Genomic DNA, 14,799 nt, shown 5'->3' on the forward strand with positions numbered 1-14,799 from the left:
ACTCCTGAGTATTTACTCAAAAGAACGGAAAGCAGCGTCTCAAAGAATATTCTGTACACTCATGTATAGAGCAGCATTATTCACAATCACCAAAAGGTGGAATGAAGACAAAGATTCAGTGACTGATGAATGGATAAAGAAAATACACACATATATGTATTATGTGTATCAGTTGTGACCTTTGTGATATATCAGTCAACTCGTTGTGACCCCATGGACTACAGCACACCAGGCTTCCCTGTCCTCCCCATCTCCCGGAACTTGCTCAAACTCACGTCCATTAAGTTGGTGATGCCATCCAACCATCTCATCCTCTGTTGTCCCCTTCTCCTGTCTTCAATCTTTCCCAGCATCAGGATCTTTCCAGTGAGTCAGCTCTTCAAATCGGGTGGCCAAAGTATTGGAGTTTCAGCCTCATCATCAGTCCTTCCAATGAACACCCAGGGCTGATCTCCTTCAGAATGGACTGGTTGGATCTCCTTGCAGTCCAAAGGACTTTCAAGAGTCTTCTCCAACACCACAGTTCAAAAGCATCAATTCTTTGGCACTCAGCTTTCTTCACAGTCCAACTCTCACATCCATACATGACTACTGGAAACCATAGCCTTGACTAAACGGAACTTTGTTGGCAAAGTAATGACTCTGCTTTTTAAACGCTGACTAAGTTGTCATAACTTTTCTTCCAAGGAGCAAGTGTCTTTTAATTTCATGGCTGCAGTCACCATCTGCAGTGATTTTGGAGCCCAAGAAAATAAAGTCTGTTACTGTTTTCATTGTTTCCCAACCTATTTGCCATGAAGTGATGGGACTGGATGCCATGATCTTAGTTTTCTAAATGCTGAGTTTTAAGCCACCTTTTTCACTCTCCTCTTTCAGCTTTACCAAGAGGATCTTTAGTCCCTTTCTACTTTCTATCCTAAGGATGGTGTTATCTGCATATCTGAGGTTATTGATATTTCTTATGGCAATGTTGATCCCAGCTTGCGCTTCATCCAGTCTGGCACCCAGCTTGCACTTCATCCAGTCTGGCACTTCAATGATGTACTCTGCATAAAAGTTAAATAAACACGGTGACAATATACAGCCCTGACGTACTCTTTTCCCAATCTGGAACCAGTCCATTGTTCCATGTCCGGTTCTAACTGTTGTTTCTTGATCTGCATAGAAGCAATAGGTTTCTCAGGAAGCAGGTAAGGTGGTCTGGTATTCCCATCTCTTTAAGAATTTTCCACAGTTGTGGTCTACACAGTCAAAGTCTTTACCCTAGTCAGTGAAGCAGATGTTTTTCTGGAACTCTCTAGATTTTTCGATGATCAAATTGGGTGTTGGCAATTTGATCTCTGGTCCTCTGCCTTTTCTAAATCCAGTTTGAACATCTGGAAGTTCACGGTTCATGTACTGTTGAAGCCTAGCTTGGAGAATTTTGAGCATTACTTTGCTAGCAAGTGAAATGAGTGTGCGGTAGTTTGAACATTCTTTGGCATTGACCTTCTTTGAGATTGAAATGAAAACTCAATCTGTTTTCCAGTCCTGTGGCCACAACTGAGTTTTCCAAATTTGTTGGCATACTGAGTGTAGACTTTCACAACATCATCTTCTAAGATTTGAAATAGCTCGGCTGGAATTCCATCACCTCCACTAGTTTTGTTGATGGTGATGCTTCCTAAGGCCCACTTGACTTTGCACTCCTTGATGTCTTGCTCTAGGTGAGTGATCACACCATTGTGGCTATCTGGGTCATTAAAATCTTTTTTGTATAGTTCTTCTGTGTAGTCTTGTCACCTCTTCTTAATAATCTCTGCTTCTGCTAGGTCCATACCGTTTCTGTCATTTATCGTGCCCAACCTTGCATGAAATGTTCTCTTGGTATCTTCTAATTTTTTTGAAGAGATCGCTAGTCTTTCCCATTCTATTGTTTTCCTCTGTTTCTTTGCAGTTTACTTAGGAAGGCTTTCTTGTCTCTCCTTGCTATTCTTTGGAACTCTGCATTCAAAAGGGTGTATCTTTCCTTTTCTCCTTTGCCTTTCACTTCTCTTCTTTTCTCAGCTATTTTTAAGGCCTCCTGAGACAACAATTTTGCCTTTTTGCATTTCTTTTTCTTGGGGATGGTTTTGATCACCACCTCCTATACAATGTTATGAACTTCTCTCCCTAGTTCTTCAGGCACTCTGCCTATCAGATCTAATCCTTTGAATCTATTTGTCACTTCCATTGTATAATTGTAAGGGATTTGATTTAGGTCATACCTGAATGGTCTCGTGGTTTTCCCTACTTTCTTCAATTTAAGTGAATTTGGCAATAAGGAGTTCATGATCTGAGCCACAGTCAGCTTCCAGTCTTGTTTTTGCTGACTGTATAGAGCTTCTCCATCTTCAGCTGCAAAGAATATAATCAACTGGATTTCGGTATTGACCATCTGGTGATGTCCATATGTAGAATCATCTCTTGTGTTGTTGGAAAGAGGGTGTTTGCTATGACCAATGTGTTCTCTTGGCAGAACTCTCTTAGGTTTTGCCCTGCTTCATTTTGTACTCCAAAGTCAAACTTGTCTGTTATTTCAGGTATCTCTTGACTTCCTACTTTTGCATTCCAGTCCCTTATGATGAAAAGGACATCTTTTTCGGTTTTAGTCCTAGAAGGTCTTGTTGGTCTTCACAGAACCTGTCAACTTCAGCTTCTTCGGCATTAGTGGTTGGAGCATAGACTTGAATTACTGTGACATTGAGTCGTTTGCCTTGGAAATGAACAGAGACCAGTCTGTCGTTTTTGAGATTGCACCCAGGTACTGCATTTTAGACTCTTTTGTTGACTATGATGGCTACTCCATTTCTTCTAGGGATTCTTGCCCATAGTAGTAGATATAATGGTCATCTGAATTAAATTTGCCCAATCTGGTCCATTTTAGTTCACTGATTCCTAAAATGTCGATGTTCACTCTTGCCATCTATTTGACCACTTCCGATTTACCTTGATTCATGGACCTAACATTCCAGGTTCCTATGCACTGCTGTTCTTTACTGCATCGGACTTTACTTTCACCACCAGACATAGCCACAACTGGACGTTGCTTCTGCTGTGGTTCAGCCTCTTCATTCCTTCTGGAGCTATTTCTCCACTCTTCTCCAGTAGTATATTGGGCACCTAATGACCTGGGGAATTCATTTCTCAGTGTCACATGTTTTTGCCTTTTCTTACTGTTTACCATATATATGTTGTTGTTCAGTCACTCAGTCATGTCTGACTCTGTCATCCCATGGTCTGTAGCCCATGAGGCTCCTCTGTCCATAGGATTCTCCAGGCAAATATACCGGAGTGGGTTGCCATTTCCTCCTCCAGGATATATATGTTACTTACATATATAAATACTGAAAATATATACATATATGTTATATATGTATACCTGTATATTGTATATATTCAGTATTAAAAAGCAAAAAATTTTTACACATGCTACAATATGGATGAACCATGAAGACATTATGGTAACTGAAATAAGGCAGTCACAATAAGACAAATATTGTATGATTTCCCCTACTTGAGTTCCCCCAATTATTAAGTTTGCACTCTTCAGGAGCCCTAAGAGTTGGCACTGATTGATGATTTTGCGCTATGACAGGATCACATTTGGGAGAACTTAAGACCCTTACTCAGTGCTGGAGTTTTATACCCCCTAAACATTTCGATGAATCAGAGCGGATTGAAGATGGTGCCATATGTTTTTAAAGCTTGCGGACATTCTATTATAGAAGCATAACAACAGACCCTCCTCCCATTAACTTTCCCTATAATAGCATAATAAAAGATCCTAACCTCCAATTCTTTTTCATCAAAGTACTGCAGCCACTGAAGGGGAACAACCTCATTAAAGCCATCAAGGAAAGCTTTGGTCTGTTCTTGTACTCCTCGAGAAAAACGCCACTCAGTCATTAAACTGAAAATAAAGATGGTATTTAAAAAGATGGTACTTTCTATGTAAGGTAAAAGGGTTTAAAACACAGAGTACTTCTTAACCATCATTAAAAGAGAAAGTGAAGAAAATCAGTAAGTTTTATGGATTGTAGAATTCAAGTGAGCACAGTTTCAAATCAGAAGTTGCGGTGAGCACTATTCAAAGAATAAGTTAAAAAGGGAAAGTGAAATGGAATAGGAATGAGTATTACAGTGCTAGTCAGGTGCGGCTCCAGACTTGGTTTTGCTACTACCTACAGAGGGCCTGCATCTCCTCATCTAGAAATGAAGACGTGCACGGGCTTTGGAAAGCCCTTCTTTAGCACCAATGTTCTCTGATTTTTGATCCAGACAAGGCAGGATGCAATACAGTAAGTGGCAGTGGGAAAGTGGAGGTCATCATATACACTTTTTCCCAAGAATGTTAGTACTGTTGGGAAGAACTTAAATAAATGTATGTCAGAGGCAAGGGAAGTGAGTTTTCTTAAAATTATATTTGAATTTTTGAGTGCTTTTGCAACATGTTTATAAATTAAGAGGAATATTGAGTAGAAAAAAATAATTAAAAAGGATCACTGAAAGAGGGAATGAATGTGAAACATGTCCCCAGAGGAGCAAACAAGGCATAAAGACAAGGGTATAGAAAGACAGTTTTAAGACACTCTGGCAGTTGTAGAACGTAGGGACAATCACCTTACCCAATATATTCATCTTTGTTCTCCTCTGTCACTAGGATATTGGAACCTCCCAACTTCAGGTCATGTGACGTAACCTTTCCCAAAATCTCCATGTCAACAGAAAAGTACATTTCTAAGCCACATTCCTCAATGTTGTTGTCTCTGGGTGATAGAGAGATACAACCACTAATTAACAAAATATGTAAAACTGGTTTCAAGAAAATACCTTATTGAAAGATAAATCTTCAAACCTTATCCAGATAAGGGAATTATAAAACTCAGTATCGATCGATTCCAAATCCTTAATAGTCAGTTTTTTACTTAGCATACGCTTGTAGAAGGGTAACGAGAAACCAGTATCAATAAACTTCCCATGAAAGAGTGCCTGCCAAGAAAAACAAAAAATTAAAAAAATTTACAAAGTAGCAATTTTCCTATTCAGGGCACAATGATAACAGAGGTATCATAAGGCTTTACAGGCAAAAAAGTACTTAATAATTAATCTGCATAAATCATGAAAACTAAAAGATTGAAATCATGAAAACTAAAAAATAAAATATTCTATAAGATGCTAAGCATGAAAAACAAATTTAGAGTGAAAACAGTATCTCTTTAACTGAGGTCAAACGCTTAGCTATATGATATCCTGTCAATAACTTTAAAAGAGGATGATAATGGAGCCTTATCAAACTCCCACTTTTAAATACGTTTCATGAATTATATTAACCCCACTGGACACAGAAAAGAAGGCATTTTGGGGGTCCCTGTGCACCTGGGAAGACCCCTCCCCAACTCCTTTCTTATCCCACAGTTGCCTGAGAGAGCTCTAGGACTAACCTGTCTTGCCTTCACAATAGCCAATGCAGAGAGCCCCAGACCTGCAGTACCTTGACTCTCACCACCATCCGCCTATCTACTTTGAAATCTGATTCCGTGTCTCACATCTTACCTAACTTGCAAAACCACCCTACTATGTTTTGTCCTCTTCAAGCTCATGGTCCATCATTAGCAAAATCCCCCATGTTCTCAATTCATCCTTTGAAGATCCTTTCGCATTGTTCTAACAAAAATCTGGCATTTTTCTGAGGACCGTGTTTCCTTTCAAATCCTAGGAACAGGATTAGGAATAGGCTCTCTCTCTCCTATCCCTGTGTCACCAAGTCTGGGAGTGGGTGTCTGTTGCTTCTCATCACTGATTTCACCTCCGTCACCTGCCCCAGCGCGCAAGACCATGCCGGCCCTCTACGTTCATGGCTCACTACCCCCTACTTCCTCACTGCAGTCATCCTTAGATCTTCTGGTTTCCCCCCTTTACTCATTCAGTCCCATGCTTTTTCAACACAACCATCATCATTTTTAAGATTTCATGATCTGCACTGATGATTCTTTTACCACCCTGGCACATTTTAATCCTTTCTGTGATCTTAGTCTTTAACTTAGTTAAATGTTCTCAACACCATACCCTCGACACTGTTATTAGCACTGACTGCAATTCCTTCATAAACTGAATTCCAAAGAGCTCCTGACATTCCAGCTCACCACCTTCAGCATAAACACCAGCAAGTTTTGACCCTACTGGGATCTAAAAAACTCCAGGGAACTTGTTAGCCTGTCACTGTTGCTCAGCCCCCTTATGAAGTTATTTCTCCCCTTACTCAGTTTTTCTTGAAAATTTTGGCCACACCACGCGGTATGTGGGATCTTAGTTCCCCCAACCAGGGATGGCGCCCACACCCTCTGCAGTGGCAAGCTCAGGAGTCTTAGTTCCTCGGCCACCAGGGAAGTCCTCCCCTTACTCAGTTTAGATTCCATCGTCAGTCACTAAAGTTACTCCCTTGGACCTTCAGAGCACAATCACCTTAACCGCTTGGCCACCTCTCCCATGTACCTTCAAACCTTGTCTCCTCACTCTGCACTAACGAGCGTGCTCTCCATCTCACCGAGGAAACAGCCACCACGAGAGAACTTCTGTGCTTCCCCAACACCTGCTCACTAGTATCAGGTTGGTGCAAAATGAACTGCAGTTTTTGCAATGTTGAAATTTGCCATTTGATGTCAGAATACATTCTAAATAAATGTAGTTGTATTATACATCCTTTTAATGCACGTTTCTTGCTTTATAGTTTTCTTTTTTGCTAATAATTATTACTTGCTGTTTACTATATACTTATTTTAGACTATAGAAATGATGCTAGACAAAAAGCAAATTGAGTGATTTGTTTTTTTTAAATTCGAGTTCAAAATGGGTCGTAAAGCAACGTAGACAACTCACAACAACAATGCAATTTGGCCCAGGAACTTCTAACAAACGCACAGCGCAGTGGTTGTTCAAGAAGTTTTACAAAGGAGACGACAGCCTTGAAGTTGAGAAACGTAGTGGCTGGCCATCAGAAGTTGACAATGACCAGCTGAGAAGATCATCAAAGACAATCCTCTTACTATATGAGAAGCTGCCGAAGAACTCTAAGCTCATCATTCTATACTCGTTTGGCATTTGAAGCAAATCAGAAAGGTGAAAAAGCTCAATAAGTGGGTGTCTCATAAGCTGACCAAAAATTTAAAACGTCTTCAGTTTGAAGTGTCTTCTCTTTTTCTGTGCAACAAGAGTGAACCATTTCTCAACCACATGGTGATGTGTGAAGAAAAGTGGATTTTATATGACAACTGGTGACAACCAGCTCGGTGGTTGGACTGAGAAGAAGCTCCAAAGCACTTCCCACAGCCAAACTTGCACCAAAAAGAGGTACTGGTCACTGTTTGGTGGTTTGCTGTCAGTCGGATGTACTACGGCTTTCTGAATCCCTGCAAAACCATTACAGCTGAGACATTTGCTGAACAAATCGATGAGATACACTGAAAACTGCAATGCCTGCAGCCAACACTAGTCAACAGAAAGGGGCCCAATTCTTCTCCATGACAGTGTCTGTTGATATCTGACTGCACGTTGCACAACCAATGCTTCAAAAGTCGAATGAATTGGGCCACGAGTTTTGCCTCATCCACCATATTCACCTGACCTCTCACCAACAGACCACCACTTCTTCAAGCATCTCGACAGGTTTTTGCAGGGAGAACAGTTCCACAACCAGCAGGAGGCAGAAGATGCTTTCCAAGAGTTCGTGGAATTCCGAAGCACGGATGTTTATGCTACAGGAATGAGCAAACTTATTTCTCACTGGCAAAAATGCACTGACTATAATGGTTTCTATTCTGATTAATAAAGATGTGTTTAAGTCTAGTTATAATGAATTAAAATTCACTGTCTGAAACTGTAATTACATTTGCACAAACCTAACAGTATCTGAATCTATGTATTCCTACTGTGGAGAAGCTATGACTTCTCTGTGCACTGGACACATCTCCCCCTTGCTCTCCTATTCAAGGTCACTGCTCCCATATCCCCTATCTCTCTGACCTCATCAAATTCCTTCTTCTCTTTCTGATCATCGGCAGCATATAAATGTTTTATTCTCCTCCCATTCTTGGTTCCATACATACTTCATGGTACTGCCCAATTTCTTTTTAACCCTTTATAGCAAGTTTAAGAGATTTTATGTGTGTGTGCTTAGTTGCTCAGTCGTGTCTGACTCTTTGCAACCCCACGGACTGTGGCCCTCCGGGCTCCTCTGTCCATAGGATTCTCCAGGCAAGAATACTAGAGTGGGTTGCCATGCCCTCCTCGAGGGGATCTTCCCAACCCAGGGCTCCCACCCTGAAGGCGGCTTCTTTATCAGTTGAGCCACCAGGGAGGCTCCTTTAAGAGATTCATCAGTTCAGTGGCTCAGTCGTGTCTGACTCTTTGCGACCCCATGAACCACAGCACTCCAGACCTCCCTATACATCACCAACTCTTGGAGTTTATCCAAACTCATGTCCATCGAGTCGGTGATGCCATCCAACCATCTCACCCTCTGTCATCCCTTTTTCCTCTTTCCTTCAATCTTTCCCAGCATTAGGGTCGTTTCAAATGAGTCAGCTTTTCCCATCAGGTGACCAAAGTATTGGAGTTTCAGCTTCAACATCAGTCCTTCCAATAAATACCCAGGACTGATATCCTTTAGGAGGGACTGGTTGGATCTTGCAGTCCAAGGGACTCTCAAGAGTCTTCTCCAACACCACAGTTCAAAAGCATCAATTCTTCGGCACTCAGCTTTCTTTATAGTCCAACTCTCACATCCATCTAACATACATGACCACAGGAAAAACCATAGCCTTGACTAGACAGACCTTTGTTGACAAAGTAATGTCTCTGCTTTTTAATATGCTATCTAGGTTGGTCATAACTTTCCTTCCAAGGAGTAAGCATCTTTTCATTTCATGGCTGCAATCACCATCCACAGTGATTTTGGAATCCAGAAAAATAAAGTCAGCCACTGTTTCCACTGTTTCCCTATCTATTTGCCATGAAGTGATGGGACCAGATGCCATGATCTTCGTTCTCTGAATGTTGAACTTTAAGCCAACTTTTTCACTCTCCTCTTTCACTTTCATCAAGAGGCTCTTTAGTTTCTTCTTCACTTTCTGCCATAAGGGTGGTGTCATCTGCATATCTGAGGTTATTGATATTTCTCCTGGAAATCTTGATTCTAGCTTGTGCTTTCTCCAGCCCAGCATTTCTCATGATGTACTCTGCATATAAGTAAATAAGCAGGGTGGCAATATACAGCCTTGACGTACATCTTTTCCTATTTAAGAGATTAGTTTTTATTTATTGTCCCCATTTCTCCTTCCATTCTCTCTTGAGGCTCCTCCCATCCACCTTTCCTCTCCACTGCACATGAATATCATTCACCTGGCCAAATCAAACATTTACTTCTTGAACCTCATCTTGATCAGCCAGCAGCATTCGACATAGCTGATCACTTCTTATTTCTTGAAACACACTTCCTTCTTCCTTGGTCTTCTGGAAATCATGTGTATTTATTCTCCTATCTCCTCCTCTGCCAAGGCTCTTTTGCCAGTTTCTTCTTATCTCCCCAACTTATAAGTGTCCTTAAACAACTTCTCTGTCCACACTGATTCTTTAAATGGTTATATCATCTTACTGAGATATCCCCTCATTGCCAGACTTGTATATCCAACTATCTATTCTACATCCCCACTTGAAAGTCAGCAGGAATCTTAAACCAAATCCTAATTCTGGAGTCCCTCCCCACCAAATTTCCTCTTTGTCACAACCCTGCCATCCTGGGAAATGGCAGCTGCAACCAGATGCACAGACCTTACAGTTTGGTGCAATACCAGACTCGCACATCTTGCATCTAAATGGACAGAAGACCTGATTGCCTCTACGTACAGATACATCCAGAACCCACACAGCACGCCTCACCACCTCCATGGCTATAGCTCTTGAGTCCGAGCTTGAGGACTCAGGTGCCATCTTTCAGCTGAGCTGTTGCGAGTGGTCTTCCTGCTTTTCCTCTTGCTTTCCTTTGCCCTCAATTAGTCTCTTTCTACAAGGCAGTAAACTGAGCTTAATAAAATCCATGGTCACATTATGTTCCTTAGATCACACCACTCCCAGCTCAAAACCCTTAGCTGAATTTCTGAATGATCCCACAAACTGCCTATGTCTCATCTCCTACCACGTTCCCTCTACGCGCCAGTTACGACATTTTCATTCAGAAACGTACTTCCACTCAAGATTTTTTTCAGGTTGTTCCCTGTGCCTCAAATGTTGTTCTCCAAAATATTTGCATGATTCAATCCCTTGCTTTCTTATTTCTGTTCAAGTGTTACCCGTCAGACAGGCCTCCTGTACTCATATTAAATAACAGAGCAACACTTTCTTTCCCTCAGTATATATTTATTATTTGTCTCCCTCTAACAATATTTATATCCCTAAGAACAAGGACTGTGTCTTATCATGGTTTCACCCCGTTCATACTATGATGCCATAGCAGGCAATGAATATTTGCTGAATGAATGGATAGATAATAAAGTGCAAATAAATATATAAACACAAACACTTCTCAAGAAGTTTATAGTCCCACAAGATCTTCTGCAAAGCTATGAAAATTCCAAAAATATCAATCAAGTTCAATGATTATACATACAACTTGGATTTTCCCCTTATTGAAAAGTGGTCATACTACAATTAGGCTTAAATGAAAGGACTTCTAAAGACCAACGGGCTGTATCAATAATCCTTATATTCACAATCTTGATTTCACATAGGAACTTATTTTGATACTCTCTAGGAAAACTTCCTTGGTAACCAAATTTGTGAATACATATAACCAAGGATGATATGTATCACTTAAAAAAAATCTTCTCTAAAATACTTTTGGAATAAGCAAAATTCAAATAAATAAATAGGTAATGGAAAGTCAAGACTCACCATAGCAATAAAGCGACCAATGAAACAAAAGTATGAAAGATGGTCTGGATTAATAGTTGATGCTGGATTTATCTGTAGACAGTAGTTGTTCTTGCCAGCATACTCAAATAAGCAATACATGGGGTTCAAAACTTCATGTGAAAGCAAGAAAAACCATTCTCTAGAAGAAGATGTCAATATTATTTTTAGCAACCATATATAAATTTAAAAACAGACCTTAAATAAATTCATACGTAACATCACATCTCTACTCAGCAGCCTTTAACAACTCTACTGTCCAATTCCTAAGCCGCCCATTCTAAATTACCTGCCAGTTCCCACACTGCCAAACTATAAACTAGGTATTTCTCACATATTGTGTGCTTCTTCCTAGGCCATATGTTTGTGCATGAATCCTGAACTTCCACTCAGCCTATGGGGATCCCACTTTCAAGTTCAGCTGGTATCTATTTCAGCAATTTTTGGAAGCATTTTTCAGTGTATTTCAGTGTCTCAGTCACTTAATACTCTGTGGTAACAATCCCACAATATTATTCATTTTTCTGCACTTGACTGGCCCACATGACCACTATATCCACCAGACTGTAAGCAATTCAAAAACAAAAGCCATGTCTCTATTTTTTGTACCTTTAACTCTTATAGGCACTTGACAATCTATACACACTAGATTTATAAGGAAGATTTATTTTATTTATTTATGGCTGTGCTAGGTCTTCGTTGCTACATGCAGGCCTTCTCCAACTGTGGTGACTGGGCTACTCTTGATTGTGGTGCTCGGGCTTCTCACTGGAAGAGCTTCTCTTATTGCAGAGCAGGGTTCTAGGGCACGCGGGCGTCAGGAGCTGTGCTCTGGGCACTAGAGCACAGGCTCAATAGCTGTGGCACGCGGGTTAGCTGTCTTGCAGCACATGGGATCTTTCCAGACCAGGGATCGAAGCCATGTCCCCTGCACTGGCAGGTGGATTCTTTACCACTGAGCCACCAGGGAAGCCCTGAACAATAGGCTTCAGTGAGTATTTGCTCGTGATACTGAGGTAACACAGCATGGCCGCTATGGAACAGTTTTAACTGTTTTTTTTCAGGCAATGCATTAAAAATGGAACTAAAATTTTAAAAGGTGAAATCTTTAAATGGGATAGGCATTATCTAACTTATTACCATGTAATTTGTCTCATTTTAAAAAGTCCAATACAGAAAACCTGACTAGGTAAAAGATTAATAATTTATATTATAAAATAAACTCAATATGCAAAGACTGTCTTCCATAGCAATTTCTTATAACACAGGGTTCCAAACTCAAATACCTAAAGATAGTGAGTACAAGGGGCTTCCTTCTCTGCATGGGCTCACAGTCTTCTACTCAGTCACAAACCCCTATTCCTCATTGAATCCCAGATACAAGTTACCACTGGTCTAGGAAGAATTACTTCTAGGCATCTATCATAGTCCTTAGACAACTTGGCTATGGTGGGCAGGAAGTGAAAAAGAATGTATGATACCCAACAGGGAAAACAGCTACTCTAATTCAGCAATTGATGCCACGTGAGAAGGTGTGGCAATTGTTTTTAAAAAGAGGCTGAAAATCTTGATTCATAAGAGTAATTTAGTGATTTCTTTAATGTTATCAAATAATATAAAAAAATTTAAAATCACAATGGGGGCCATCACTATGCAAGCTAAGTCTGGCCTGGCAGCCTGTTCAGAAAAGCTTTTTTGAAACTTTAAAAATATAATCTTGGAAACTTAATGAAGGGTAGAGAAGGGAGTCTGAATCAACTGAGAAATGTTAAAACCAATTTATAAAATGAAATTCAGTCCCATAATAGTAGCTGAACCAAGCTGACTTCCCACTATGGTGAGGCTGAAGTAACACATGTCCCCCCGGAAGAGAACTGAACAGATCTAGTGGGCTGCCGTCTATGGGGTCACACAGAGTCGGACACGACTGAAGTGACTTAGCAGCAGCAGCAGCAGCAGTGAGAATGTGTTTAGACAAAAAAACTAGAAATAAAACGCCCAGATGTTGCAGATGACTTTCAGCAATCAGCCCAGAGAAAACTGGGTACATTGAAAAAAAGAATGACCACAGCATGGCATCTAACCTATATACTCTAACAGTAAGAAAAAAGAAGGAAAAATTCTAAGTAACAAGAGGTAGAAGAGTTCCTGTTAACATATTCTTCCATATACTCTCAAATAAATTAAAGAGTTACAAGAGGTTGAAAAAAATTAATAGACAATGAATGAGTTAGCAGAGCCTAGAGAGGAAAACAGTAAAACCACCAACGATGAAAAGTCACATTAGAAGCAGCAAAACACAGGGCAGTACTGCAAACAGAGATGCGTGGACAAAATCAGAACAGAATGAAAAAGCACAAAGATGAAAGTGACCTGAGAAGAGATGACAGACATGTAAGACTGAGAGAGCAGAATCCACATACCCATGACTGATGTTCCTGAAGAAAAATGGAACAAATGGAACAGAAAAAATATTCAAAGACCTAATAGAAGAAAATTTCCCTTAAATTAAGGAAAATCTTAATAAGCTCCAGAAAAAGATATAAAACAATCAACACTGAAATTAATGAACTTCAAAGAAAAGACCTGTATGGGTACCCAGAGGAAAAAAGCTTCCTACAAGAGGCTGGCCTCCTATTTGATAGCATTTACATTCAATTAGAAGACAGTGAAGCAATGTCTACTGAGTACTGGAGAAACAAGTATTGTGTGAGAAATTTATATCTAGTGAAGTTCTTGTTTAAATACAAAAGCAGCAGAAAACATATTCTCAAACATGTAAAACTAGAGGGATATATCACCCTTGTGAACTGATTAAACCAAAACCAATACATGAATTAAAATAAATAATTTGGGAATAAGAAAAACATGGAGTGCAGTAACTGATTATGTACATTAGATACATTAAAACCAACAAAATATAGAACAAAACCCAAACAGTTGAGGTAAAAAATGGTTAAGAATGTGAATATTATAAAGTCAGACACTGTAAAAACAATACCATATTTCATTTCTAAGATGTGCCTTTTTAATGTCTGAACATTTTTGAAACTGAGACAAATAACAATAGATGTGATATGAATATCCACGGTGACAGGCAGTTTTCTCTTCCAAAAAAACTTAATGTTTTAGATGAGAAAATATACTAACACAACCAGCTCTGATAACTCTGCCAGGTCTAGTTTTCTACCTGTTTTTAAGTCAGCTATACTAAAATTGTGATTATGTAATTCTGAACACCCATGAAGTATGAGTTCAAAAAGAGAGCTGTTTCTAAGAAAAGAAAATTTAATTCTTTGTCAACATTTAATGAAAATGCTTTGACTAAAAAATAAACTGCTGTCAAATTAGGTCTGGGCAAAGCAATTGAAAAAAAATTAAAAAGGATCTCCCGTTCTTATTGCTTCATAAGTGTCTGTTAAAAAAATATTTAGTAAATGTGGAAAACTATTTAGTCAAAAGGACTCAGACTGGATTAAAAACACAAACATCAAACCAACATAAATTGTTATAATAGCAAAAAATAAGAAACAACCTTATTCATGCTGATTCATCAACTATACTATGTCCAAACAAGGGAAGATTATGCAACCATGAGTATAAGGTCTATATCTGATATGGAAAGATATCCATGATATACAAAATAACAAAATCAAGCTGCTATATTTTGCAAATTGTATGATCAATTCTGTTTTAAAAAAATCAGCAAATATGTATGATATCACACATATATTCAAATTTATATACAGCTGACCCTTGAACAACATGCTTTTGAATTCTGCAAGTCCCCTTATATGTGGATTTTTTTTCAATAAA

At 39.4% G+C, this 14,799-nt stretch overlaps 1 protein-coding gene across 5 annotated transcripts in view; it reads right to left on the reverse strand.

Annotated features, from left to right (window-relative positions):
• WWP1 (WW domain containing E3 ubiquitin protein ligase 1) overlaps positions 1 to 14,799 on the reverse strand; it is a 134,231-nt gene that overhangs the window by 16,898 nt on the left and 102,534 nt on the right. For 4 of the 5 annotated variants that reach the window (XM_055546728.1, XM_055546730.1, XM_055546726.1 and 1 more), the window contains exons 18-21: positions 10,966 to 11,125; positions 4,877 to 5,010; positions 4,647 to 4,787; positions 3,811 to 3,931 (exon numbers count right to left, since the gene is read on the reverse strand). In XM_055546728.1, coding sequence (XP_055402703.1) covers positions 3,811 to 3,931; positions 4,647 to 4,787; positions 4,877 to 5,010; positions 10,966 to 11,125 — 556 coding nt within the window. Of the gene's footprint in view, positions 1 to 275; positions 3,150 to 3,810; positions 3,932 to 4,646; positions 4,788 to 4,876; positions 5,011 to 10,965; positions 11,126 to 14,799 lie in introns of all 5 variants that reach the window. The other variant, XR_008702421.1, reaches the window with a different exon arrangement.

The sequence above is a fragment of the Bubalus kerabau genome, chromosome 14, assembly GCF_029407905.1.
Source record: "Bubalus kerabau isolate K-KA32 ecotype Philippines breed swamp buffalo chromosome 14, PCC_UOA_SB_1v2, whole genome shotgun sequence".
In the NCBI taxonomy this organism is placed as follows: Eukaryota; Metazoa; Chordata; class Mammalia; order Artiodactyla; family Bovidae; genus Bubalus; species Bubalus kerabau.